General features: G+C 33.7%; 2 protein-coding genes and 1 pseudogene across 5 annotated transcripts; 1 reads left to right on the plus strand and 2 right to left on the minus strand.

Annotated features, from left to right (window-relative positions):
• On the minus strand, window positions 1–1,244 carry LOC107060414 (pre-mRNA-splicing factor cwc2-like). Its single transcript, XM_015308351.1, has 4 exons — window positions 1,173–1,244; window positions 555–601; window positions 289–472; window positions 1–168 (listed from the first exon to the last, which is right to left on the minus strand). The coding sequence occupies exons 1-4, from the start codon at window positions 1,242–1,244 to the stop codon at window positions 1–3; spliced, it is 471 nt and encodes a 156-aa protein (XP_015163837.1).
• Window positions 1,245–10,981: 9,737 nt separating this feature from the next.
• Window positions 10,982–19,093, minus strand: LOC102599800 (uncharacterized; annotated as a pseudogene).
• Window positions 19,094–19,609: 516 nt separating this feature from the next.
• LOC102581729 (F-box/FBD/LRR-repeat protein At1g13570-like) lies at window positions 19,610–26,177 on the plus strand. Of its 4 annotated transcripts, none has more exons than XM_006346541.2 (5): window positions 19,610–19,710; window positions 24,400–24,490; window positions 24,629–25,452; window positions 25,540–25,698; window positions 25,788–26,177. In XM_006346541.2, the coding sequence occupies exons 2-5, from the start codon at window positions 24,481–24,483 to the stop codon at window positions 26,052–26,054; spliced, it is 1,260 nt and encodes a 419-aa protein (XP_006346603.1). In that variant the 5' UTR covers window positions 19,610–19,710; window positions 24,400–24,480; the 3' UTR covers window positions 26,055–26,177. The 4 variants fall into 4 exon arrangements, with proteins under 4 accessions (XP_006346603.1, XP_015163854.1, XP_015163855.1 ...); XM_015308368.1 differs by having other exon boundaries at window positions 24,629–25,422; XM_015308367.1 differs by lacking the exon at window positions 19,610–19,710 and adding an exon at window positions 19,790–20,108.
• The last annotated feature ends 1,754 nt before the right edge of the window (window positions 26,178–27,931 follow it).

Here is a 27,931-nt window from a genome sequence, read left to right on the forward strand (position 1 = left end):
TTATGTTTGCTTTCCCTTATCATCCTCATCCACCTTCTCCTCCTCTATCTCTTTTTCCTTCTCCAACTTCTGCTTCTTATTTTTTGGTTCTTGATCTTCTTCATGGTCATTGTCATCACAATCTTGATCGTCCGCATCCTCATCCTCGTCCTCGTCCTCATCCTCATCCTGATCATCATCGTCAACCTCATCCTTATCGTCATCATTATTTTTTTCATTCTTATTGTTGTTATGATTATTATTATCATCATTATCATCACGTTCATTGTTATTATTGTTATTCTCTACATCGTTATTAGAAGATCCGTCATCATCATTACTCGTTCCTCCATGTGTAATGGTATCATATCCATCACTGTCAGAACTCTCATCACTACTAGACATATATTCATAAAAGAAGAAATCTTCACTAACACCATGCTTTAATTCTTGAACCATCTCCATAGATCTTTTAAGCTCAGGAAAAAATAACCTACAACAATGTATTAAATATGAAAATATGTACTTGTATCAGATACTAAATTAAATAGAGAAAATAAAAATTCTATTTATACCTTGTCTCTTCTCCAATATGGTCTAAAAACAACGACAGATACACACTCTGAGAAAAAAAAAACATTTGTTTAGAGAAGCAAAACATCAACAGAAACAAACGAGAAATAAAAATGTCTCTAGTGTATATAGTTGTATGGAAAAAAAGACACAAATATATCTTTCAATTTTGAGATTCAGAGCAAAAACATCCTCGTTTAAAAAGTGATGCATATATGTCATCATGCAAATCCTCGTTAAAAAAAATTCAATTTGTATTTTATTCAGATTTAATCCAAACCCCTTTTATGACTAAGTAGAACATGTATTGGGTTCTTTTTCATTTGGATCAGATAATGATGTGTAAAACAATGGGTGACAAATTTTTTAAATTCATTTGTTATTTTGAAAATTAAAAACCAATTTTTTTAAATTTGCAAAATGTAGGTTTATTAACAAAAAGGAAATATATGTACCATTTATTCGACGACAGGGGTTTAAATGCACCATTTTTTTAATGAGGGATATCTACTCTAAATCGAAAAGTTCAAGGGTATATTTACCCTTTTTCTCTTGTATTAATGTTACACAGTAAAGTAGATTTATGTAATTGGGGCAGCGTCTATTTTACGCAACATTACCCTGCGTAACTGCAAAATGCTATTTTCAGGATTTGAACATGTCATCTCCTCAGATGGCAATAATTTTACCATCTATGTCGAGGCTCCTCTTCGTTTGATTAATGAAACAAAATAGATAAAATACAAACTCGAAACCAAAAAAAAGGGAGTGGAGAACATGAAAAAAAATCTACATATAAATATGAATTAACTAAGATGTTACCATGAATAGCAGAGATGCCGAAGAAATTATCGTTTGGAGCGCAACATTGGTGGTGGAGCTCCTTTGGGAATTCATTGTATATTTTTTAGGCTACGGAGCAATAGAGGTTTTCAGTTTTGAAGTGAATGTAGAGGGACCAATAGAGGTGGTATATATATATATATGAAGGCTCCAGTCAAAGATGAGCAATAAATTAATTTTATTTGCAAAAGGCAGTCCAAAAAAGTCATGTTATTAAATTCATTTGACTCATTTCCCATAATTTTGTTACTTATATTTCATGTACTACAAGATTCTATTTTATATCAGTCGCAATGTCTAATCAATTAAACATATGGCAAGCTCTTCAAATATAAAATTCTAAAGATGAAATTTCTGGAAGTGTAATAGCTCCAAGGATTGACCAATTTACAAAAATAATTTTTTTGAGGAAAGAATATATCATGATAATTCATTTTATATTCTTAAGTTAAATATTTTAATATTCATACTTTGAACTTTATTTTTCCTTATCATATGAATGTAGATAAGAAAGCTATTTATTGATATTAATTATACCTTGGAAATATATTATAAAATACATTTTGAAGGAATTTTATAATTAATACATTTTGTGTCACCAATTAAATTAAAAGGTAACAACAACATACTGTCACACCCCGAGCCTACACCCTGGGAGTAACTGGCACTAGAGAATCATTGTTGGCCCCAAGAGAACCCTTGGCCTGGCTCAACTCCCAGCGGAAGACTTACTCAACATTAGATGAACTCAAAAGTAAAGCTTTAACTCAAATGTCTCAAATACTTAAATCTTTTATATTTAGAAATAAACATTCAACTGGCCAAAGAGGCAACTCAAGTCTTAAACATTTAACAATGGAAATGAAAAGACTCCTCAACTACTATTGTCTATCTATGAAGCCTCTAATAACTATGATGGAAGTCGGGACAAGACCCACGACATCCTAACAAAACTGAAAGATATAAATGGAATCCTCTGGAAGTAAGGAGGCTCACCAAAGCTAACTCGAACTACAAGTGGTATCAATGAAGCGCCTGTTGATGACCCTAGTTACCTATATATGCATCATAAAATATGCAGGCCAAATGAAGTCAGTACATGGAATGTACAAGCATGCAAGGGAAACTCTAAAACACAGACATAAGCTTGAACTGATAAAAAGAAGAACATACTCACCTCATCTCAACTCAACTCAAGGATACTTAAACACAAAAATACTCAACTCAGTTCAATATAAAAAGCAACAATAAATATGCATTATAAAGAAAGCTTTTAAAACAATAGATAATAACTCAATGTATTTAAAATAAAATAATAACTCTTTTACTCTTATTTGAGAGATTCTCTAACCGACAACCATCACTATGAGCTATGTGATGATACAGCGTTTGTCCATGCTGCCAGAACTGTCTTATACCTTGTTGGAGTATAAGACAACCTCAACTAAGTGGATCCACTAAGCTATGCTTAAAAAGAAATAAGGAATAATCTAAAAAGTATGACCCTTTCTATCCACGTTGGCATACATGGTTTATGAGGACTTTGAGTTGTCTGAACTCATCTCCATATCGGTGCTCAATACTACTCCCAATAATATAACTCATGCTCATATGTTTAAAAACATTTCCACATCCTCAAAATTTGAGATTATTACTCAAAAAGTTCTCTTAAAAGAGATAGGGCTCAAAACTCCTCATGAACTCATTTGGAAATCGAAGTTTCCTCTCATTTTAAATGTAAAAACATTTACTCTTGGGATTAATTAGTTCCCATATATTCATTTTGAAAAATGTAACTCAACTTTCCTCATCCTCATACTCAAGTACTCAAGTCTTAAAACAAGTTTTAAAAGTTTGTAAAAAACTTCTCAAAACGACTCAAAGGACTCCCTCGAACTTTACTCTTAACTCTATCTTGAATTTGAATTATGAATTCAAGAGTTATGATTCATGATATGAAGGATCTCGTGATTATTAAATGTAGTTTAGATACCTAGTATTAAAAAAGGAATGAAAGTTTGACTCAAAGAAACAAGTATGAAATGAAAACGATGAAAAATATGTCTTCTCATAATCAATGTCAAGCCTTTGTGGAAAAACTTATGTCACAAGTCATGCTTTATATATTACAATGTAACACCTCGGAAACTAGTAGGCTAGACTAGAGCTAAATGTGAGGATTAGATCCATGGAAGTGGGCAAGGGCCAAGGGAGAGGACTAGGGCAGTCCACTCTCCCCTAGACACTGCCCAAGCTGCCCAAAAATAACACACCTTCACGAGCCGCTTCACGGCTTGTGGTAAAGACCACGACGCATGTGAAGGCTCGTGGAGGTGCCTTAGGGTGTTGGGATGAAGGGAACACTTCCCTAGCCACTGGTCCATGGACCACGAAGGGGACTACGACCCGTGGTAGGGGTCGTGAGCCTGCCTTAGAATCTAGGGGTTTTGGGTGAAGGCTACCTAGACACTGCCTCATGGTCCACGAAGAGGACCATGTCTCCTGGTGAAGACCATGACTCGTGACACCTCACGTGGTCTTTAGGCAGTAGGCTATCAAGTCAAGGTTAAATGGGTAATTCCGGTTTCAACTTAAATGAAGTGAGGTCATTTTGCCTAAGCTTAGTACACCTATATAAGTGATTTTAACCCTTTTAACTCACCATTCAAGTCACATTTTCCAAAACCCAAAAGATTTCCCCAAAATTCCTCCTCTCAAATATTTCTTTCTTGAAGAAGAAGAAGAAGAAGAAGAAGAAGAAGAAGAAGAAGAAGAAGAAGAAGAAGAAGAAGAAGAAGAAGAAGAAGAAGAAGAAGAAGAAGAAGAAGAAGAAGAAGAAGAAGAAGAAGAAGTTCAAGCTAGGATAAATGTGAAGGATCAATTCCTCCATTGAAGCTTAGCATTGGGCTTTGTTGTTAAGGTATGATAGCTTTCATCCATGAACATCTTTAATCCATGGAGTTCCTTCAAAATCTCAATTTCAAAGAGATAGAAATCCCCAATTGTTAGGGTTTGATTCAAAAGTCATGGGTTCCTTTCAAACTTGATTCTAATGGTTGAATTATGTTATATTAAGCATGAATTTATGATTTCCTATGGTTTTTATGATGTATCCCCAAGAATCCATGTAAATCCCCTATTTCTCAATTGTGATCTTATGATGTGGGTTTTTGTTGATAAAAGGTGGATTTTATGAATTAATGCATGAAGTGATAGAATCACATGAAATTTTGATGAAATCCCTATCTAATGTTTGAATTCTAGATGTGGTGATTGAAAGTAGGTTTTGAACCTTGAAAGAGCAAAGTATGATATCATGTTTGTTTTTATGAAATCTATGTAAATGTTTTGAGGACACTTAGAGAGTGAAGTGTCAATGATTATGATATTGTTGTTGTGTTGATTGAAAGGCCATTCTCATGAACACATAATGAACATGATGTGAAAGGTTCTCTAACATAATGAAGATTCTAAGGTTGAAAGGTTTTCTCACCTAATTAAATCTAATGCTTACATGTAGACATGAACGGTGAAAGGTTTTTCTCACACATGATCTAAGAGCTATCCTAATGAATTAACTTGGATTGGTTTTTAAGGACATCCTTCTATGAGATATGAGTTAAGTTAGGACTTAATAAATACTCCATGGGATTTATGCTTAGCACCGAGTGGATATTGAATATGAGATGGAAGCTCTCCCGATAGAAAGACCGGGTTTCTAGAAGAAATCTCTTGAGATGGAAGCTCCTCCAATATAAAGGTCGGGTTTCTAGTAACAATCTTCTTATCCCATAAACTACGTGCCCCCGTAGGACATTTAGCTAGTGGATCCACCTAAGCTAACAAACCATGGTTCTACCTTAGGCAAGTAGGACAATCATTTTCGGTGTGGGTAACACCGGGTGATCATGTTATAGCTCACATGGTCTCATGTCGGTTAAGGCTAATTCCCACGATGACAAGACTAATGAACTAAGGTATGCTTAAGGAAGTATCTGGTAAGTGTTCAAAAGTTATAAAGATGATGCTAGCTTATGTTGACTATGATGTTATGACTTATGATTTCCAACTATCTCTCATATGATGTTTTAGCTTCTTAATTGCATGTTATGAAATGAAATGTCCATTTTAGCATGTTTTAAATGTTTTTATGCATAGTTATCATACTTGGTGAATTTTTGTACTAATGCATACTCTTGCCTACATTTTTTCCAAATGTAGGATCCGACAGTAAGGGTCAGTTTCGTGGCTAGGTGTTGATCTTGAGATTCCTAACTTTCGCGAGTCCTCATGCTTCGAGGGCGGAGTTATTGTTTTAGTTTCCTTTCTTTAATGTATTTCTACTTTTGGACATGATGTATGGGCTAGGCCCAATTTCATTCGATATTGTAATAGATGGATATGATGAGACAAATTGTCTAGACTTTCGCTTTTTTTTATGAAAAACTTTTTAGACTTGAAATATTATTTTACTCTAAATTATTCTATCTCTTATGTTATGAGGACTCAGTGGCTTGTATAGAGTCCTTCGGGGTTCTATACACCTTGTTACATCTAGGGGGTACCTTTGGGTTGTGACAATTAATGCGTTTTAATATAAAATATCATTTATACCCCACTAGCTCGACACCTTCAGGTGTTCGGACTATTGATCTGAAAACTTCACATTTTTAAGTGAAGTCAATTTTGTTTGAATTGTTTCCTTCCATTCTGATCAATCATTTTTCTCTATCTATATTCATTAATATATTTTGGTTCCAAATTCTCATCTTGTTACATTATTTCAACAACAACATTATAGACAAAAATAGGGCTAGACATATTACGGTTCAAACCGAAAAAACTAATTGAACTGAATTTTCTTTAATTTCAATTTCAGTTTTTTGATTTATTCGGTCGGTTTGGTTATTAATTATAGAATTTTGGTTATTTGGTTAGATTTTTTATTTTTAACTATTTTAATTTGGTTAAATCAAAAAATCAAAATTAAATTACACTACACTTACACTTAGTTATGACTAATAGTTTATCTACATAGGCCTAATTTAAACATTAAAATGTGGCCTAATTTATAATTATGCCCGATCCAATTAATTCTCAAATACGAAATCGTAAGTTATAACTAAAAAAGTGCCATGACTCCCAAATATGAAAATTCTAAAACCCTAGTTTGAAGCCTTTCGTCGACATAACGACATCGACTTATCCCATCTCGATCATCGCATAGGCTAGCACCGAAGTTGTCACGCACTGATAGGCGACAATAATCTTATCTCTAGACATTCCACAAATGATAGTCCTGCTTCTCTCTCACACTCAAAAATCAAAGATTAAAAGTAAAACTAACTACTGAGAGACCTTGACGGCTCGATTCATCGGTTTCATCTTACGATCGACATTCGTCCTCATATCTCAGACTCAGGGACAAACTCAAACCATCGACGATTTCAATACCAGCAGAACATTGATTCAGTACTTGAGTTGTTGTCTTGTCAATTTATAACTAAAAATGTATTTTATATGTTGATTGTGCATAACTTAGGTAGTTTAGTGGGAAGTGAGCATTCTCCACTTTTCTTTGTAGTAATGAGTTACAATATACAAAAGAGTAGTTGAGTTGTTGTATATTGAAAGTTGTGATTGAAAATGTGTATATCATTATTTTATTGTTTATTAAATTTGGTTAAATCGGAAATCAAACCAAAATTATGAAAATCAAACCGAACCAAATTTATTTTTGTTTGATTTGATTTAACATTCTCACCAGATCGAAAATCAAAAAACCGAATTAAAATTTGTGAACCGAAATAAACCGACTGAACACCGAGCCCTAGGCAAAATATTATCCACCAAAATGTTATTCATGTTCCACTTTTTCTCGTCGAAACACAATTTATTGAGGTTTCTTCATTCTTGTGATTTTCAGGTACATGGACCTCCTCAGTGGTATCATCATTTCTTATGTCTTGGAGCTCTTCTTGAGCAATTGACTCCATATTATGATAATTTTTTTAGTATTTTTTTTCTTGGAACTAATTGGTCTACCATATTTTATGCGTGGCATAGACTCATTTTCCTTAACAATTTGTCCTTTCGATACATCAACTCAAATTTAAGCATTAGCAACTAGGATATACGATTTAGTAATTCATGAAAGGTTAGTAAATGCCAGTTAATTTGCAATACTCTGTAAATAATCATCTTTTGAACTTTTTGCTCACATTAATTTGTTCAAGGATTTAAATGAGACGATGACAGTGAATTCCAATCTATCTCATTTTTCAACTACTTTTGTTCTCCTTCTAATGTTGGGTATACTACTTCATCAAAATGACAATCAACAAACCTTGTTGTAAATAAATCTCCAATTCTAGATTTCAAATATTTTATAATAGAACGAGATTCATACCCAACATATATTCTCAATTATTTTGAGAATTTGTCTTTATGATGGAGCAATTGGAACATTTACCACACAATCAAAGATTCTAAGATGGAAAAGGTTAGGCACCGGTTAAAAATCAACTACAATGGATAAATGTCATGATAATTGATTGGTCTTATGCGCACAAGTGTTGTTGTAGACAAAATAACATGCCCCCATAGTAAAACACGTATTTTTTTCTCATCGACAAATGATTTAGCTATCACTTGAAGACGCTTAATCAATGAGTCAATTAGATCATTTTAAGTATGAACATGAGCAATAAGGTGTTCAACTGTTAACCCAAAAGACAAACAATAATCATTAAATTGGTGAGATGTAAACTCACTAACATTATCAAGAAGAATTGTCTTTATTGCATAATCTGAAAATTGTGTTTTAACCTTATTATTTGAGTCATCAACCTTGCAAAAGCATATTGGAAGTAGATAATAAAAACACATATGATCATCTTATAGATACATTAATCAAGACCACATAATATTTAAATGGGTCAAATGTATGGTGAATAGGCCCACATATATCATCTATCTATTTTTGACAACAAGCAGCACAAGAGGATTCCTTTGATTAAAGAACATTTTGGCTCTTCAAAGTATGATATATGAATTCTCAATTATTTTGTGCATCATATTATAATTCGAATAGCCCAACCGGTCATGCCAAATGATAAATCATTGAAATCAGTAAACTTTTTTGTTTACTAAGACATGAGATTCAACGGTATCAATATTTGTATGGTACGATCCAAAAGAAAGTGCAGGTAATTTTTCATGCACAATTTTTTTCTCCGTATTTATTGTAGTAATATAGAGATATTCAATCTTTCCTTCATTCACAATCTCAACATAATAGCCATTTTGGTGAATAACGTTGAAACTTAACAAATTTCTTTGAGACTTACTACAATACAATGCATTATCAACTATTAGTAATGTTTCTCCGAATAGTAATAAGACCGCTCTTTCAGAGCCCTCAATCAGTTTTGTACTACTAGATATAGTATTAACATATGCCTTTTTCATGATAAAATGAGAGAACTATTTTTTTCTCTTAGTATCGTAAGAGTTGTGGCATTGTTTAGAAGGAACATATCTCCATTAGTCATCTTGGATCTAACTAAAATTGAGAAATTTTATTTATCTTTATAAAATAAAAGTACATAATAAGAACTATGAAATAAACTAACAAAAGAAAATTTAAGTACTTCAACTTTAAGTAAGACATTAAAAACATATAAAAGTTACAACATTATTTGTTTTCCAGTTCAATGGTCAATTGTCACCTCAAAGTATAGCTTAGACGTGACATGACATATAGGATCTTGAGAGTCCCTACACAAGTCACTTGACATACATCCAACAAAATATAGCATACAATAAGATAGAGTTTAAGTAAGACGTCTCATATCATGAAAGAGAGTTTGAACATAAATGCGGAATCATAACTATGTCCTGACAAACCACCATTCTAAACAACATAAGAGTGGTAGAGACGTAACTCATACATCACGTACAAAGTCTCAAGATAAAACAATAAAATCAATAAATGGTCTTCATGGCTTTTTTCCTTAGAGTATGACGACTCATCAATCAAATAGCTAATAGCAATCCAAATCTAGTCACGAGTGGGAGGAGAAACGGAAGACCCTATATTATGAAACAATATATTCGCAAGTATGCATTGATACATGAAAATTGAAATGTACTAGGTATGAGGAAATATGCATAAATGTAGACATGGTATCATAATATGCTTAAAACATATAATACATGATCAAGTAAGACATTTAAAAGCTTAGAAAACAAAGTCATTAAAACCATGAAACTAGGTCAAGCATAAATGAAAGGACATAATGAAAGCTTTGAGGAAAAATCATAGCTTTTTTGGTGGGATATTAGCTTTAGCCGACAATAGACCATGTGAGTTATAACATGAAATTCGATGTAACTCTCACCCCAAAAATGGAGAGTCTACTTGCCAATATAGAACTCTATATCATATCATTAACGCTACGTGGATCTACTAGCTAAGTCAATTAAGACAATCCTACAGAGGCAAGTAGTTTGAACTAGAGATTTTTACTTGAGACTATCCTATTTGAGCCTCCATCTCAAAGTTCTCTCGATGCTAAGTATAGTACCAACAAAATAGATAAATTAAATTATCGAAGCATAATATTAGGAAGGGCAATAATCAAAATACCAATCCAAATTATAAAGTTGTATAAGAGTAGCTCCTTTCCAAATCATGATTTCTTAAAGTAGTTCATACAGACATTTATCTTCCTAATCTCTAAAACCATGGTTTCCTTTTAAATTGTGAGAAAATCTTTCACAAATCATTGATACTTAACTTAAAAGTATCCTTAAATCATAATTTCACTTTCATTGCATATACATAAAAACTCTTATCAATTCATGATCATAGTTCATAGGTGAAAATCAAAATATAAAGAATGAGTCTATATGAAATCAATTATAAATAATGTAATTACGTTAAATCATGCAAAATAAGATAGAATAACATCAATTGAATCATAATCAAAAGGACCCATGAATATTGACATAAAACCCTAACTCAATTGGACGAAATTACATTAGAGATTGGAGTTCTTTTGAGACCCAATGGATGAAAGGGATCCATTGGTGAATTCCCACATACTTTGGCATCAAAGTCGATCAAAGCAAGAGAAAAATAAGACCTTGAAGCTTGAAACCCTAGATTTCACCTTGGAGCTTAAGAGAATTGAAAGGGAAGAACTTGGAAGGAATTTGAGATAATGAGTTTAATGTGAAGGGTTAATTATGTAATAAAGGTAGTTATAGGGTTAAAACAACATATTTTAGGGGTTAGGTAAATAGAAAAAAACCAAAATACCCTTAATTAAAACTGTTGGAACAGGTCTACAGTTTGGGACCTACGGACCCTATTGATCAACCGTAGAATCAAGTACTGGAACCCAATATTTATCCCACTTTCCACAAAACCCGTTTTACAGACCATCGACCTTTCTACGAGTGCCATCTACGACCCTTAGAGCCTTCTGCGAAATGTACATGAGTCTCGTAGAACTGAGGCAATAGTCAAAAATGAAATCTTTCCTTTTCAATTTGATTATCCAATTTCTGAGGTGTTACATCAATCTTTAGTTTCGATGATCCTCAAAGAAAACTCCTTAGCTTTTAGATTAGCAATATCAAGGAGGCCGTCAAAATCATTAGCTTTCAATTTCAAATTTGTCTCAACATACTCATCATATTTCTGAGAAGGCCCTACATGAACATCATCTTTAAGAGTTACATCCATCGGGGCAGAAAAGAAGGCATCAAATTTATTTTCTTTCCTCGTAAAGGAATTTTGATACAACCTGATATAATGCTCAAGTGTCCGACATTCATTTTTCAATGACCTTTCAGGCCACAACAATGACAATGCATTTGCCTCTTCGGGAATTATTTTGAGAACCCATATTGTTCACCTTTTTGTTATGAACACCACCTTGACGATTATTATATCGTATTTTACCCTTGTCACACCCACACACATTATCATGTCTCCGATTATTTTGTCTGATTTTAAATTGGTTGTGTGATTTTAACACATTTACTTCTAGTAATGGAGTAGTTCTAGTGGGACGAGCTTCATGATTCTCATTAAAAGGATATTACGTTCCTCAACCACCAAAAGACATAAGATCAATTCAAAGTATTTCTGAAAACCATTTTCACGGTATTACTTTTGTAACATCACATTTGAGGCATGACAAATAGTTAATGTCTTTTTCAACATGTCCTCATCTTTTATAGTTTTCCCACATAATTTTAATTGAGAAGTAATTCTAAACACAACAAAATTATACTTAATTGCAATTTTAAGATCTTGAAACCGTAAGTGCAATACAACTCATAACGAGTCCTTGACAATATTGTTGCCTTAAGGTGGTCATACCTTCCTTTCAAACCTATCAACAATCCAAGTGGATCTTTAACTGTCAAGTATTCAACCTTCAGACTTTCATCAAAATGGTAACGAAAGAAAATCAAAGACTTCACTTTATCTTAACTTGATGCTTTATTTTCTTCGATTATAGTATCACCAAGATCCTTAGCGGTATGGTGAATTTCAACATCAAGTACCTATGATAAATAGTTCTTTTAAAAAATGTCAAGTACCACAAATTCAAGCTTTGACAAATTCAATATGATGAAAACTATCATAAAATAATTTAGTTAATATTATGGTGTTGGTTTCTTTATAATAAATGGTAAATTAATGTTTCAAATAATAAAGTATAATATGAATATACAATATATTATATGCATGAATAGACAAAACTTCATGAAGTATTGAAACGGTAAATTTAATAGACTTTCTAATTGTTCTACAATATTTATTATTAATTTCAATAGATATTAAAACAAAAGTTTCGTAAGAATTTCAAGTCATATTTAATGCAATACTATTCTTCTTTATGTCACACAAATACTAATCATATAAATGTATGACAAGAAAATACTTACAAGTATTCTAACTAGCATGCTATCATATTGCATAATTTAGAGTTATAAGTTGGTGGGGCTAATGAATTAAGGGTGACAAAAGTGTTTCAAAATGAAAAAAACGTGACACAAGTTTTAATTATTGAGTAGAGGTGAAAATTTTAAGATTAGTGCTAATGACACTAATTTTAAAATACTCAAGTTTTATTATTTACATAAAAGCCCTATTTTCCCCCATTCCACACCCTCCCTTCTCTCCACCCTTCTGCCGCTACCATCCCCTCCCCTTTTGCCATCGTAATCGTCGTCGTCACCACTTTCTCCTCTACCACAACCATCAGTTCTTCCTCCATTGCACCACTCTCTTATTCTTCCTCTTTTACCACCATTGTTGCCACCTCCTTCTTCTCTACCTCTGCCTCCACAACAACCATCACCTCTACCTTCGTTGTTATCAACAACATCTCATTTGCCACTCTACCACCCTCTCTTTTACCTAACTTGCTACAACAATTACTGTAATTGTTGCAGCAACTTCAGCAGTTGCTGAGCAAACTTGAGCAGTTGCTAAAAAAACTTCAACAGTTGCTACAATAATTTCAATAGTTGCTCAGCAAACTTTAGCAGTTGCTGAAAAAACTTCAACAATTGCTACAATAACTTCAGCAGTTGCTACGACAACTTCAGCAGTTATTGCGACAACTTCAGCTGTTGCTTGATTTTCTACAAAAAAAAAAACAATTCAATGACTTCAACTTCAAAAATTTTAAAATTAAAGCAAATTAGTTTGTGAAATAGGACCAACAAGAGAAAAAGAAAAAACGTGATAAAAAATAATGAACTACAACGATAATGATAGCAACAACAAAGAAGAACAAGTAAATGGAAGAAGAGAAAAAGAAATGAAGAAGAAGAAGAAGAAGAAATCAAGGTCTAGGGCTCAAGAACTCATCTTTTCTACCCAAATTCGTGGATATTCTTCAAAGAAGAAATCTGGAAAGAGAAAGAAGGAAGAAGAGGGAGAAAGAAATATTGAAAGAGATTTTAAATTTTGAAATTTAAGAAGAGAGGGAAAACTTTTCAAACATTTTGAAATTATTTTGGATAATTTTTAAAGTTTAGAAGTTTTAAATATTACATTTTAGACCCCAATTATTTTAATCACTAATTAAAAAAAAGTTTGACTTGATCATCCTTTTTTGTCACCAATTTTAATTTCAACACTTTTTTGTCACCTCCTCCTCAATTTACTCAAGTTAGTGGCATATAGATAGCATAATAATTTAAACATGAAACATTTCAATTGTCTTACCCAGTAAAGTATCATAACAAATCTTAAAGCAAGTCATGCATACTGTAATCAAATTGCAAATTGAAGAGTTACTAAAATTCTATTAGAGATGTTATAAACATATATATGTATACATGAATCAAAAGGAGAATTGATTAACTTTCAAGATAACAGATAATTCTGACTTAAGCAGATTTCAATTGATTAGTCACTCGTACTAATAATGTGTTGTAAAATGAAAGGAAAATATAAAAACACAAAGAAAAAGGTCCACATTCAATAAATTTATAGTAGTAATTAGGTAGTTTTTCACAAAGAAAATAATTGTTTTCATCCCTGTGTTATTGTCTTATTTTGGTTTTGGTCCTTATGATAACTCACTAATCATACTTAACCTTTAATTAATTAAAGTAAGTGATTTCAGTCCTTCTACTAATAGTGAATATCAATTTAAACAGATCACTTACTGCTGTCAGGGGTAATTTTGGTATTACAATAATCATATCTATAAATAATAATTTTTTTTGTTAGAGTTCACGTGAAATAACCCATTTCACAGGGAATTGCACTTCCCAAAGTAATGTCATTCATTTGGAAAAGTGAAGATTCAAAGTAAAACTCATTTCTCAAAATGATATCTCTTTCTCTCTCCCGTTTCTTTCTTAGCTTTAGAATGGTTGAACTCAACAAATTGTTGATGAAATTTTAGGAGAAAATTCAAGGCAGAGCTCATATCGGAAGGAATTTTGCTCCGATTTTATCAAGTTTTGAGTTTTCTTCTCTATTTTTCAGTTTGAGCTAGAGGTATTTTTTTCCATCCCTCTTTGATCCTTTTTCTTGCAAGCTTCGGTCCAGTCTTTTTGTTTCATGAATTCTATTGTTTTTATCTGAATTTACGATTAAGCTTATGATAAATGTTTTATCTGATTTTATATATGAAGCTTTTGCTTACAAAAAATTTGTACATGGTGGCTTAAGTTTAAGGTAAGTAAAATTGATTTGGTAGTGTGATTTTTATTTTTTTTGATAAATGGAAATTTTATTATCAAGGAAAGATGTTTGCAAGTATGAGCAAGAACCTCAACTATACTGCATTGGTCTAGCACCAAGCAAGTTGCTTCTCAAGACTATCCTACTCTTCATGCTTACGTCAAGACCAACAGCCATCAACTCTCGGCTTGTTGGTAAGGTGAGAGCTTCAAGCCTGATTTCAGGTGGCGCACCCTCCCCACAAACACAGCCCAACAAAGGGGGGACGGGGAAAGCTACAAGCCCAAATCTAGGGATAAACGTTAAGTCCTTGAGAAAATACACTGCTCAGTTCAAGTCATTGATACGGCGCCTAAAATTAAAATTTCAGCCATGTCCATTCCAAAAGTCAGAGACAGCAGCATCCTAGTTTTGTGCAATGCTGAAAAGAATGGGGTGCTACTCCATTAACGTTGAGTGTCCAAGCCAAAGACCCCTCCATGAAAATATCTTCATTCCATTTCTAGTTTGCAGAGAAGAATTATATCATATGATAATATGATTGTTTGGTGGCCCTTTAACTTGAGTATGCTTACAAGGAAATCCCAATGCACATTATCAAAAGCTTCCTTGATGTCCAACTTACATAGGGCCTGACCTCCTTTATGGATCCTTGCTTATCGTAGTAGCAGTATGTCTAGAGTCTATTCTCCTTTCTATAGAGGTTCCACAATAGTTTGCATATGGAAGCTTGATTTCATGTTACAATATCAGTAACATTAAATTCACTTGCCGTCTTTGGATTAGCAAAATTTTTCCCATGCTAACAATGCTTTCCGTGACATTTCTGCCTTTCCAGTCCAAAGGTATCTCCTTAGGACACCTTCGAGCATTTGGATAACTTTCTCTAGCAACTATGATCTGAAACCAGAATGTTTGTATAAAGATAAATACACTCTTAATAATTTCTGCTTCACTTTTCGAACAAGGAGAAAACAAGTGGCAACCTTAGTTGCACGGGCTCTTAGAAATATAAGAAGTTGTGGCTTTTAATCGTACAATAGCTTTGCAAATAGTAAAATGCACTTCAATTTGCCAACTATAGCTGTTAGCTTTTTCATATAAATCAAACGAACCATATAACACATGGAATGTACAAAATCATGTGTCAGTCGCAAGAAAGTTGGAGCCGGCTATATGGGTCCTTGTTGTCTATGTTGCTTTGCCCTGAAATGGTCTAAATTTTGTTGCTTTGCCCTGAAACTATAGATGTAGATGATGGTTGGAAGCACTAGTTGATCACAATCATAGTGAATGATAGCAAACTTTACATTTGAATCTCAATCTACCTTAAAAGTACGTCATTCTATTAGAGCTTAAATTTTTTATTCTCTAACAAAAATAATCTTTGTAGAATGAATTAAGTATTTGAAAATTGTGTTTACTGACCATATTTAAGCTAAGAAGCTTGTTCGTTATTGCCAAATATTTGATAATAGAATTTCTGGGGTTGGCAATTAAAGAAAGAAGATCCAATTGAACTTCCGCTAATTGAATTTGAGGTGATTGCCTCAGCAACAAATAACTCAAAGTAGAAAACAAACTCGGGGAAAGAGGATTTGGTTCAAATTTCTGAATGGTTAATTGAGATATGTATAAAGGAAATTAGCTAATTAGACATAACATTTTTAGTCTTGCTGCACCTTTCACTATTTTACAAGATACACTATCCTTAAAAACAATATACATGTTTAAATTGATAGACTAAAGCAACTATGTAAACTAATCTTTTGTGAACTTAAAGCTGATGCATAAATTTTAAATTAGTAACTTCAAATTCTCATGAGAATTCAATAATTGATTCTCTCATCTTTCATAGATTTTATCCTTGTGGAACTCAATAAAAATTCTTTCTCGTGTCATATTGAAGAACTGTTATGAAGACTGACAATGAAAAAGTAACTATTTAAGTTGCATAAAGTTTCAAAAAAGAAACAAAATCATCCATGAACATGAATAACTTCAAAGTCATAATGAAAGAACTAGATCTAAAACTTGTGTATGTACTTCTTTATTTAAGGAATATTTTTTTCTTGGCCCGTGGATCACTTCCCACCCTCTTTCTACTTTGAGAAAGTACTTCTTGTAATTTTGATATTGGTACGTATTGTGTTCCCATTCTCTCGATGAAGAGTGGTCTTGTAACTTCTCTGGAATGCTCACCAAATCCTTCTAAAATGAAAGCAGAACTTCTCAATTGCTCTTTTGGTACCCTTAGTTGGTTAAGTTGATTGACCTACAATATATATAAGAAAATAAGTCAGATAGAAAGTCGGATACAAGCAACATTAGTAGATAGTAAGTCGGATACAAGCAACATTAGTAGATAACAAGAAAGGTAATTACAGTTTGTTCAGTTATAAAAGAATTGGACTGCATTGATGTCGCACTCTCAATAATGGTGCTTGAACCCTACAATAAAAAAATTGTATCATTATCCTGGACTTGTTTGACTATTTCTGTTGCATTATTAAGTAGACAACAATAACTGAAAAGAACCAATTTATTTGACTACTTACTTCTGTTGCATTATTAGGTGTAAAAGGGCCTTCCTTTCCGACTTGTTGATGAATTTGTTGTTGTTGAACTTCAGAGTGGATTCTCCCAATAAGAATAGGGCACTTTCTACTATTGTGCCCTAATGTTCCATATGATCCACACTTCTTTTTTCTACCTTTTCTTGATGCTTTTAACAAGGTAAGCTTTCCAGAATCTGATTCTTTTATAGTTGTCTCGTCAATCCCTCTCTTCCTTAGTTTTCTTGGTCTCCCTGGTTGTACTTTGTATATTGGTGGCAATGGTGGTTCAATACCTGTCTTAGGCCATTGCTCAATGTTGACAATTAGCAGGATGGATGGACTGTAATCTTCATGTATTGATTAACTGTATAACATTCATGAACATATATTTCAGGCTCATCCTTCTTAACCTATATAGCTACAATAGCATGATTACAAAGCATTCATGTTAAGTCTCATCTCCTACAAGAACATGTATTCTCTTTAAGATCAACAGAGAATAGTCTAAGATAGATGTTCTCAAACTGGTAGTGGAATTGATCAGATTTAGTGGCAATACATTCAGCCGCTTTAGCCTTATTTTTTTCTAGCTTCAACATGATTTTGGGACAGATTCTCTGGCAGTACTTCATCATTTTATCTCTGTTCTTTTGAAGTTTGGACATCATATAGATCCTAATTGATTCAATCATTGTCCAAATATACTTGTCTCTTACATGTAGAAGTACATTATTGAATGACTCACACAAATTGTTTAATAACACATCACATTTTGGAAAAGAAGAGAAAAAAGCCCTTGACCAGTGACTTGGTGGTTTATTAATAAACCATTCTGGAGATTTTGAATCTATTGTTTCCATCTCTTTCATATACTTGGAGAATTCAGGTTCTGTAGTTTCCCTAGCAGCTTTCTATAGGATATCCTTCGGTGCTTGTCCTCCAAAACCTTCAGTTTTGAAATTATTGTGTAGATCTCTCACACAAAATCTGTGTGCAACATCTGGCATCATCTCATCAAATGTTGGAATTAAACCCTTTTGTTTATCAGAAATGAAAGTCCATGCAAAAAGGGTATTGTGGTATTCCTAGGTCCTCATCAAGAAGCGTTAGAAACCACTTCCATGTTTCCTTTAGTTCACTTTCTACAATTGCGAATGCAATAGGATATATGTTGTCGTTTACATCAATGCCTACTGCTGTCAATAGTTGACTCCCCTTTTGGTGCCCTTTCAAATGACATCCATCAACCCCTATTATCGGTCGACATCTAGCTAAAAAGCCCTGTTTGCAAGCTGCAAAACATATATAAAGTCTCAAAATCTTTTTCTACCATTAACCATTGTTTTTGGTTTTTCATCCAGCTTCAAAACATGTAGTCCCTGGATTACTCCTCCTTATCTCAGCACAGTAATCCCATAACATATCAAATTGCTCTTCTTGAGTTCCTGTAATTAGATCTAATGCCTTCCTCTTTGCCATATAAGCTTGGGTTCGAGTAATAGTACAATTATGAGTCCTCATCACATGAGTTTGGAATTCTTTTACTCCCCAACTTGGATTTATTCTAAATTCTTCTACATACTTCTTAGCCAAAAATCCAGAGTCAATAGTCTTGTTATCTCTTTGTTTGCCACAAGAATGGTTAGGGCTTATTGTCTTGATCTTGAAAGGTTCATCTTGATTAGACTTTGATGCAAATGTGAACCATTTGCAACTCGACACCTTACAAATGGCCCTCCACCTTGTACTTTCGTTCTTCTTAAACTTGATGTCTTTGTTTTGGAACACAACATGTACCTCAACTGCCCACTTGTAATTCTTTGCTATTGCTGAAAATCATATTAAGTGTAAACTTAAATTTTGGATCCTTCAATAATTGAGTACTTGCATGCCGGCGTGAATTGTAGCCCATTCTTGCTTCGGAGTTTCATTGTGAAATTGAATGATATTGTTTCTCTTCAAGAAGTGTACTGAGTTGTTTTCTGTGTTGCAGGAGGAGTGTCTGGATTGTATTCTCATATAAATGGGAGGCAACTAAAGAGAAAAATTGTTCACCAACGAACACACAAAGTAGTGTATGAGAGGATTGAATTCACATTCAAATTGAAGAAGGGAGTAGGGCTGGGATATGCTTGTGTATAAGAAAGGATGTTACGGGAGAATTGTTATAAATATTTTCTAGCTTTAGGTTTTGTTCTCTGCATAGAAGTGTTTCTTGTTGTAATACCAAAATTACCCCTGACAATAGTAAGCGATCTGTTTAAATTGATATTCACTGAATCACTGTTAGTAGAAGGACTGAAATCACTTACTTTAATTAATTAAAGGTTAAGTATGATTAGTGAGATGTTATAGGGACCAAAACCTAAATAAGACAATAACACGGGGACGAAAACAATTATTCCTTTTTTTCACAAGGATAAAGAATACAACACATTTAAAATCTTCAATTAGTACAAAAATACATTAAATAGTAAAAGCAGATCACTCTGGTTCTGCTCTCCGCCGTCGCCGGCAGTCTTCGTTGAGGTTTGATCGGTTCTCTTCTCTTTTATTTCATATAGAAGAACAAATAAACCAAATCAAACTAAAATTTGAGCTATTATTTATCACCGGGGTTTTTTTTTTTAGGGGAAACTGAAATTCTTCATGAAACCCTAAATTAAGAAATGAATGGGTTTTTGATTGTATGGTAGAGATGGAATTTGCAACTAGAATAAGAAAATCTCATGCTTATATTATTCATGTACAAAGAGCTTGTGATTTGATCTGTATGTAATTGTTGTTTGGTAGAGATGGACTTTGCAACTAGAATATAAAATGAATTCTATTTTTATTTTTTTACGATCTGGTGTTTGGGCCAGCTTATGCACAACTCAACTAATTGTACTGGATATGTGCTGCTTCCCACCAACAACATGTATTAGGTAACTTTTTGTACCAAGACTTGGATCGTTGGAAAGAAAGACAGACCTAGTGTTTTTTGGATTTGAAAATCATTTTCTAAAGAGCAAAATGTTTCTTAAGTTTTGAAGTGTTTTGTTTTAGTTGAAGCAAGTAATTTCTCCTACAATGAAAGGCTTCACAGAGTGCCTGAAAGAGAAGATGTTTTCTTATTTGTAATGAGCCTATTATAAGAGACATTGTCATATTATATTTGATTATGATTTCATTAGTAGAATTCTTCGCGCTGTCTTCCTTATGTTAGTTTTGATTTATATATTTTTTGTTCTATCAAGTGTTTTTATGAGTTACCTATATATTACTACATAGTGTGATTTGATGTTATCGGTTTGTTCCAATTCGTTGAATTTTTTTAAATTTCAAGCTTCAAAGCTTGAATGTCCTTGACCAAAATTCATGGCGCCGCCACTAGCTCAGGTTGTTCGGTGGTTCAGGTTGTGTGTGACAATTTCAGTCGAGGTCCTGATGCCGTAGCTCCTTTTCTGCTCTTTTGGAGAACAAAAATGTTTTTTTTTTGGTAAACCGTGAAGAATTACCATTGACAGCCAAAAATTTACACCTATAGAGCACTTTAGGTAGAGGAGCCATCTTCCAGGAAGGGTACCCTTTCCTCTAAAGCCTCAAACAAAGACAAATCTAGTTACAAAATTTCTGAACCAAATATCTACATTTACTTGCTTTCCTACTATCCTTCAGGTAATCCACTCTTTCCACTATCTCTTTCTTTATCTGTGTGATTGTAATCTATGTATTTTTTTTTTGAAACTGGTAACTATATATTTTAAATTACACCATAACAGTGCAAAAGACATTACAAAATCCCAACCAAGCTTAGGCTACTGCTTCACAAGGATCCTATCATATCAACTAGTGATTCAGCCTCCTCAGCATAGCTTTCTTTACACCAAAAATAAAACAAAAATATACAATTCATCTTGATTTTCTCCACAAAATTATATTTGTCTTCAAAAGCGCTATAGTTCCTCTCCTTCCAAATGGTCCACCATATGCAAGCAGGGACATGTTTCCACCATTTTTTCTGACTAACTGCCCCATCATTCTGGTTCCAACATTTCAGCAAATCAACACTTGTTGCTGGCATTGACCATCTGAGCCCTACCATATTCAAGAATAGTTGCCATAATTGTCCAGTGACGGGACAATGAATGAATAGATGACTATTATTTTCCCCAGCAGCTCCACACAAAAAGCATCTAGAACACAGTTGGAATCCCCTTCTTTGAAGTTTATCATGTGTGAGACAAGCATTTCTTGCTACTAGCCAAGAAAAGCATACCACCTTAAAAGGAGCCTTCATCTTCCAAATGGATCTCCATGGCCACTGATTAATTGACTGTCTGTGCCTAATCAAAATCTTATAAGCTGAGTTTACAGAATAAGTTACTTTTTTTTTTTTTGAAATAGGTAACTTTAGTTTACAGAATAAGTTCCTTTACTAGTGGGCTTCCATATAAGTGAATCTTCAGTGTCTTTGAGCCCTTGGAATGATTCCAAGGTCTTGAAAAATTCAACAACTCTTTCCAACTCCCAATCATGCAGTAGTCTTCTAAAAGTAATATTCCATCCATGTACTCCTTTTGCTGATTCCAGGCTAATGTTTGGCATAGTGGCAATGCTAAAGAATTCAGGGAAGAGTTCCTTTAGAGGTCCATGTCCAAGCTAGTTATCACACCAAAAAAGGATTTTCCTACCATTGCCCACTCTTAGGCTAATTTTTCCAGCCATCAAAGACTAGATGGATCTGATTGCTTTCCAGACTCCTACACCATGGGGGCTCACAACCGCCTTTGAACACCACTGGTCTTCTTGACCATACTTGTCATGAATGACATTTCTCCATAAAGCATATGTTTCAAGATTATACCTACATAACCACTTCATTAGCAAACTTTGGTTGTGAGCATTTAGGTTCCTGATGCCAAGGCCACCATCTCTTCTGGATTTGATAAGAACATCCCAATTAACCAGGTGGAGTGCTCTTTTTTCGTTGTTGCCTTGCCATATGAAATTCCTTCTGATCTTGTCAATTCTATTCCTAACCTTGCTAGGTAAAGGAAAAAGAGACATAACATAAGTAGGAAGGGCATCCAAAACACTATTGACTAGTATAACCCTACCACCTAGAGATAAGTATTGTCCCTTCCATATTGCAAGCCTCTTTTCACACCTTTCTATGACACCACTCCAAATCTGCAAGGCTTTACTTTTAGCACCCAAAGTTAACCCCAAATAGGTAGTAGGTAGGGAACCCACCACACATCCCAGAATACCTGCAAGTGCTTGAATATTGCCCACTTTATTAACCGGGAATAAACTGCTCTTATGCCAGTTGACATGAAGTCCGGAAACTGCCTCAAAAATCATGAGAATAGCTCTCAGATGTAATCTATGTATTTAGTATTGTCCCTCTGAATAGTTTCCAATTTCTTGCTCTCCAAGTGGATAGATTCTGGCTCCCCATATAGCTGTAGCTATTTCCTTCTTATATTGCTTCCAGTGTCTTCCTTTTATCCATTTTAGGCATTAGCACTTCCGTTTTTTGTATTTTAATACACGACCAAGTCTCCAGTGCTTCCTTCACTTTTGTTGTCCAGGTATATTCTGCAAATAAATGTACTTGAGTCTCCAATTTGCTTTCTCCACATAGGCAACACTTGTCATCTTCTATTGGCATTTGCAGTCTGATCATCCTCTCTTTCGTTAGCAGTTTTTCCTGATTTGCTAGCCATAAAATAAACCTGTGTCTAGGCAGCATGAGTGAGTTCCATATCAAGTCTGCTACAGGTAGTTTCAACTGCCTACCCAGTAATTGGTTGTAACTACAACTCACATTATATGCTCCATTGGTCAATAGACAGTAGGTTCCATTAGTATACCACATTCCCATGGTTAGTTTAATGGAGTTGAGCTTCCTCCAATACCAGCTGCTATCCTTAGAGGGTGTATGTGTCCAAAAATCTTGCTCGTCTTTCATATATAGTCCATGCACCCATCTTATCCATGGTGTATCTGCCTTGCTAGCAATCTGCCATATCAACTTACCAACTGATGCAATATTCCATAACTTGCATCTCTTGATGTTCACTCCACCATTCTTCTTTGGCACACAAATCTTCTCCCACGATACAAGGACTACCTTCCTCTTGTTCTCCTTATTTCCTCATAGATAATCCCTACATTTTATATCAACCTCTTTCAAAATACTTTGAGGCAAGATGAAAACATTGCTCCAAAAGTTATAGAGCGAGAAGAGTGCAGCATTTATGACCTGCAATCTGCCTGCACATGACAATGTTTTTGAATATGCACCAGTAATCCTGTTGGTTATCTTGTTGATCAGTTGATGGCAATCTATCTTTGTCCATTTCTTTGATGATAATGGCAAGCCCAAATATCTGATAGGAAGATCACCTAGTGTAAATCCTGTCAGCTGCAATATTTTTTCCTTCATAACATCATCCACCCCAGCTACAAATATATTAGACTTGTCCAGATTTGCCACAAGGCCTGTCACCCTACTGAAATGGTTCAACACCTCTATCATCCTTCTTATAGACTTAAGATCCCCTTTGCAAAATAGCATCAAGTCATCTGCAAAAATCAGATGGTTTAGCTTGGTGCTATGACACATTGGGTGAAACTTAAAGTCTGGTAGTTCTCCTACCTTCTGTAGTGCTCTAGATAGATACTCCATGACCAACACAAATAGCAATGGTGACATTGGATCCCCCTGCCTCAATCCTCTCTTCCCTTTAAAATATCCATAATTTTCGCCATTTACCTTGATGGAAAATTTTGTTGAAGTCACACAGTTCATCACTGGTCTGGTGAAGCCGTGAAGGTTTCTGGAAAACCATATCCATGAAGTGCCTCCTCAATAAACTCCCAAGATACCATATCATATGCTTTCCGAGAACAAAAATGTTGTTGTACAGGTTCTGGGGGTTCAGTAATATATTGAAGAAACTTTCCATTTAGGGTCCATTTTCATTCTTTTTTTTTTTGTTTCTTTACTCATTTTCTTTTGTAATATTTTGGTGCAATTTGGCTTCGATTCCAAAAGTTTTAACATTTTCTATCATGGCCCCTTATGTTTTGGCTTCATAATAAGAGACAATTTTTTGACTCTTTTCGGGATACCATTGTATTTCTTAACTGTTTTGGGAGCTTAATTGAACAAAATAAAAAGACATCTACTATCATAATGTTCTCCTCTTTTCTTGTCACTGACAGATCAAGACGCCTCTTTGCACAAATTCTACACTATTGCTAGTAAGGTGGAAAAAAAATCAAATCAGAAAAAGAAAATCAAGCATGAATCAAGGCACTTTCTCTTCCCCTTAATTTGTCTGATTCTTTCTGGATTACAAACTTGAAGGCTTATTGAGATTTATCAACTTTTCTCTAACAGATAAAGGAAAAATTTAACCCTTAATAAGATCATTTAAATTCTTCTTCACAGATAGAGTAAGCATTGCGGTTGAGGGGGACATAGAAGATAGAATTAGTGTCCTACCAAGAAATGTTATTGATTGTATCCTTGAGTTCTTGCCTGTTAAAGAAGCTGCAAAAACTTGTACATTGTCCAAAAGCTGGAGATACATTTGGAGCGAGCTTCCAAAAATGGTGCTGGATTACGAGTTTTGTGATGAGTTAATAGACGAGTCTGAATCCAAATTCAGAGAAGTAGTAGATGGGATTATGTTGCTGCATATGGGCAAGATTGTGAAGTTTGATCTTGACGTTAGAGTAGAAGATTTAGCTTCATATACAGCTATTGATAGATGGGTTCTTTATGTCACCAGAAACAGTGTCAAGAAGCTACACCTTAGAATTTCTAATATTGGTGATCGTACCTATACACTGCCTCCTTGTATATTTCACTGTTCAACCCTGACACAGTTGAAACTTGCTAGATGTTCCTTTAAACCACCTGGTTCTTTTCGTGGCTTTCCCAATCTTGTAACCCTTCGGTTGGCATCAGTAACCTTTTCAGAGCATTGTGTTATCAAGGCCCCTCTTCTTGCTAATTTGACCTTGAACTGTTGTGATGGTATGCAATACCTAAACATTGTTTCACCAGTGTTGAAGTCCTTGTATGTTTGTTACCCTCACTCCTATATCGCACTAAATTGCTTCATGAACTGCAAGAATTTGAGAGATTTAGGACTTGTGTTTTCCAAAGTGGTTGATAATCCAAATCATGATCATAGATCAACGTTGGTGAAATTTCTTGGTAGCTTGCCTGCACTTGAGGTACTCCTGTTGGATTCACTTTTCATTGACGTAAGACATGAACTTGTTTTTTCATTTGAATATCTCCTATAGTGATTTCATTCAAGTGAGATTGTAATCATTGTATTTGCTCCAAAGCTTTTGAGTGCAGACGTAGTTCTATCAAGTGGTCCTCCTTTTATGCTCAACTGCTTGCGGAAGCTGTCCCTCTCTGTTGACTTTGGCAAATTGGGTCATATTTCTTGCGTTCTACAATTAATCGAGTGTTCGCCCAATTTGAATGAACTTGAGATTACGGTAAGAAATGTTAAATATATCTGGTGGTTCTTTTTTTTGCTCTTCATATATTTGAAGTTGAAGATAATGGTGTTTGCTTATACCATTAGGTCAATGGTACCGATGATAATATTGAAGCATTTGTGAAATGTCTGAAGATGGCTGACTGCTTGCAGCTACCACTCAACAAGCTAGAGTATGTGAGTTTCTATGGTTTTGCAAGTCCAATCTGTGTAGAGGCTTTTGCTATGCTATTCATTATTCAGGCACGATCTTTGCTAAGGATCTTCATTGAACAACCGCTAGGAACTAAATCCAGTAAAGATTTGAGTGGTTTACCCAGAGCTTCTCCTAAGGCTGAGCTAGTTATAAGTTAAATCGATACATTATCTATTTGTTGTCGATAAGTTTATCTAATATGTCACAAATGTTGAACCAGTTTTCTTCCATATTTACTGTTGGGAAAGTATGACTGATATCTGAATCTTCATCTTTTGACAGTTGAGCTTATTTTGGTCTCTATATCTACATGAGGCCAACTAGTAAGATTAATTTGTGAATGTTGTTGTTGGGTTTGATATCCTACTAGTTTTTGAGGATAAAAACATAAATAAAATATACTATATAAGATTTACGTATTATAAGTTCTAACAGGAGTTTTCACTTTTCAGAACATAATAGTAGAATTTTATCAAAATGTAACAAAGAGGGTAATTTTATTTTATATACAAACATGGTAAAAGTTTGTCAATTTAATCCCATAATTTATGGATACCAATTCCCTTAAAATAATGTTTCGTTGTTGTATATTCCTCTCACATTTCCTCCTGATATTTTTCATACATATTTTTTCTTCGATTTTTATGCTTTCGTCCATGATTTTTCAAATTTTAATTTACAAAAAATTGATCAGTGAATTTATTTTTCATACACAATTGATACAAATTCGTTGGTTAAAGCTGAGAGAAGTATTTTATTTCTTAGTTACTATTTGACCAATCAAAGAATATTTTCTTTAATAATAATTCGTTCAAGAATGTTTCAAATATTTTGATTCGTTAACTATTGTGATTTATAATTATTATTTTTTATGTAATTTCTAAATATATAAATTTATTATTAAAAAAATAAAAACTTTATGTTTGAGTTCACATGAACATGTGGACAATTATTAGTTTGACTCTTATACTCCAAATCAAGCAAAACAAACGGAGACAAAGAAAGTAACTTTTTGTAATGCTTAGAACAAATCCAAAAGATTTTTTTATTACAAAAATTAATTTAATGACTTTAGAACTTTAAAATAAAGTTGAATCACTATATATAAGATCACAACAGTATTAAATTAAGCACATATACTTGCGCTTAAGTCTTTTGAGTTGAAATTATCAGTGTTTGTGAATACTCATCATATATCAAGAGAAAACAACAATTAATAACACCCAACAAGTCAATAGTATTTTGTTTTCAATATCATATGATTACCCATCGATCATATCACCATGAATACAATTGCTTTAAGTCACTTGGAAAAGGGTTGACATAATTTGCAAAATAAAAGCCATTTTCCCTAACCAACCAATAACATATATTACCACGACCTTCACATTTGTCTGATAAGCCTTGATCAAAAACATAAAATGTCAAGGTCTTGGTAACCCAAACAAATTCACATTGATACCTAATTGATTCCCCAAAATCTTGACGAAAACGCCAATGAAAGCCCTCAGGATCAGGATTTAGGAAATGAGATCCCAAATCACTATGTCTAGACCAACAACGAAAAAATAAAGGATTTGTTCCAATAGAGAGGTCACTAACAATCCATATTTCATAGTGAGCTAGAGCTGACTTAGTAGAATTATTAGCAACAACTCCACTCAAGGACAAGATAAATAAAAATGAAAAGATTAAACTAGTGATCATATAAAAATTCATGTTATGAATTTTTTTTAAAGAATGTAATTTCATGATACTCACAAAATGAAAGGATAAATTATATATTCTTGAGAAAAAGTTTCATTATTTTAGTCAAACTATGTTTTATTACACAATTAATGTCCAAGTTAGCGAAATAACATTTTTAAGCATTAAAGATTTTTTCGCATTTATGTGATTGGAAATAATGACAAGTTCTAATTATACAAATACTTAAAATTGGATTTGATCAATTGTCTAACGAGGAGACAAAAATAGTCCATGAAATCATATACAACTCGTTCAAACATGGATTGTTTATTGACTTACTTATTTA

Source organism: Solanum tuberosum, unplaced genomic scaffold (genome assembly GCF_000226075.1).
Source record: "Solanum tuberosum cultivar DM 1-3 516 R44 unplaced genomic scaffold, SolTub_3.0 scf00078, whole genome shotgun sequence".
Taxonomy (NCBI): Eukaryota; Viridiplantae; Streptophyta; class Magnoliopsida; order Solanales; family Solanaceae; genus Solanum; species Solanum tuberosum.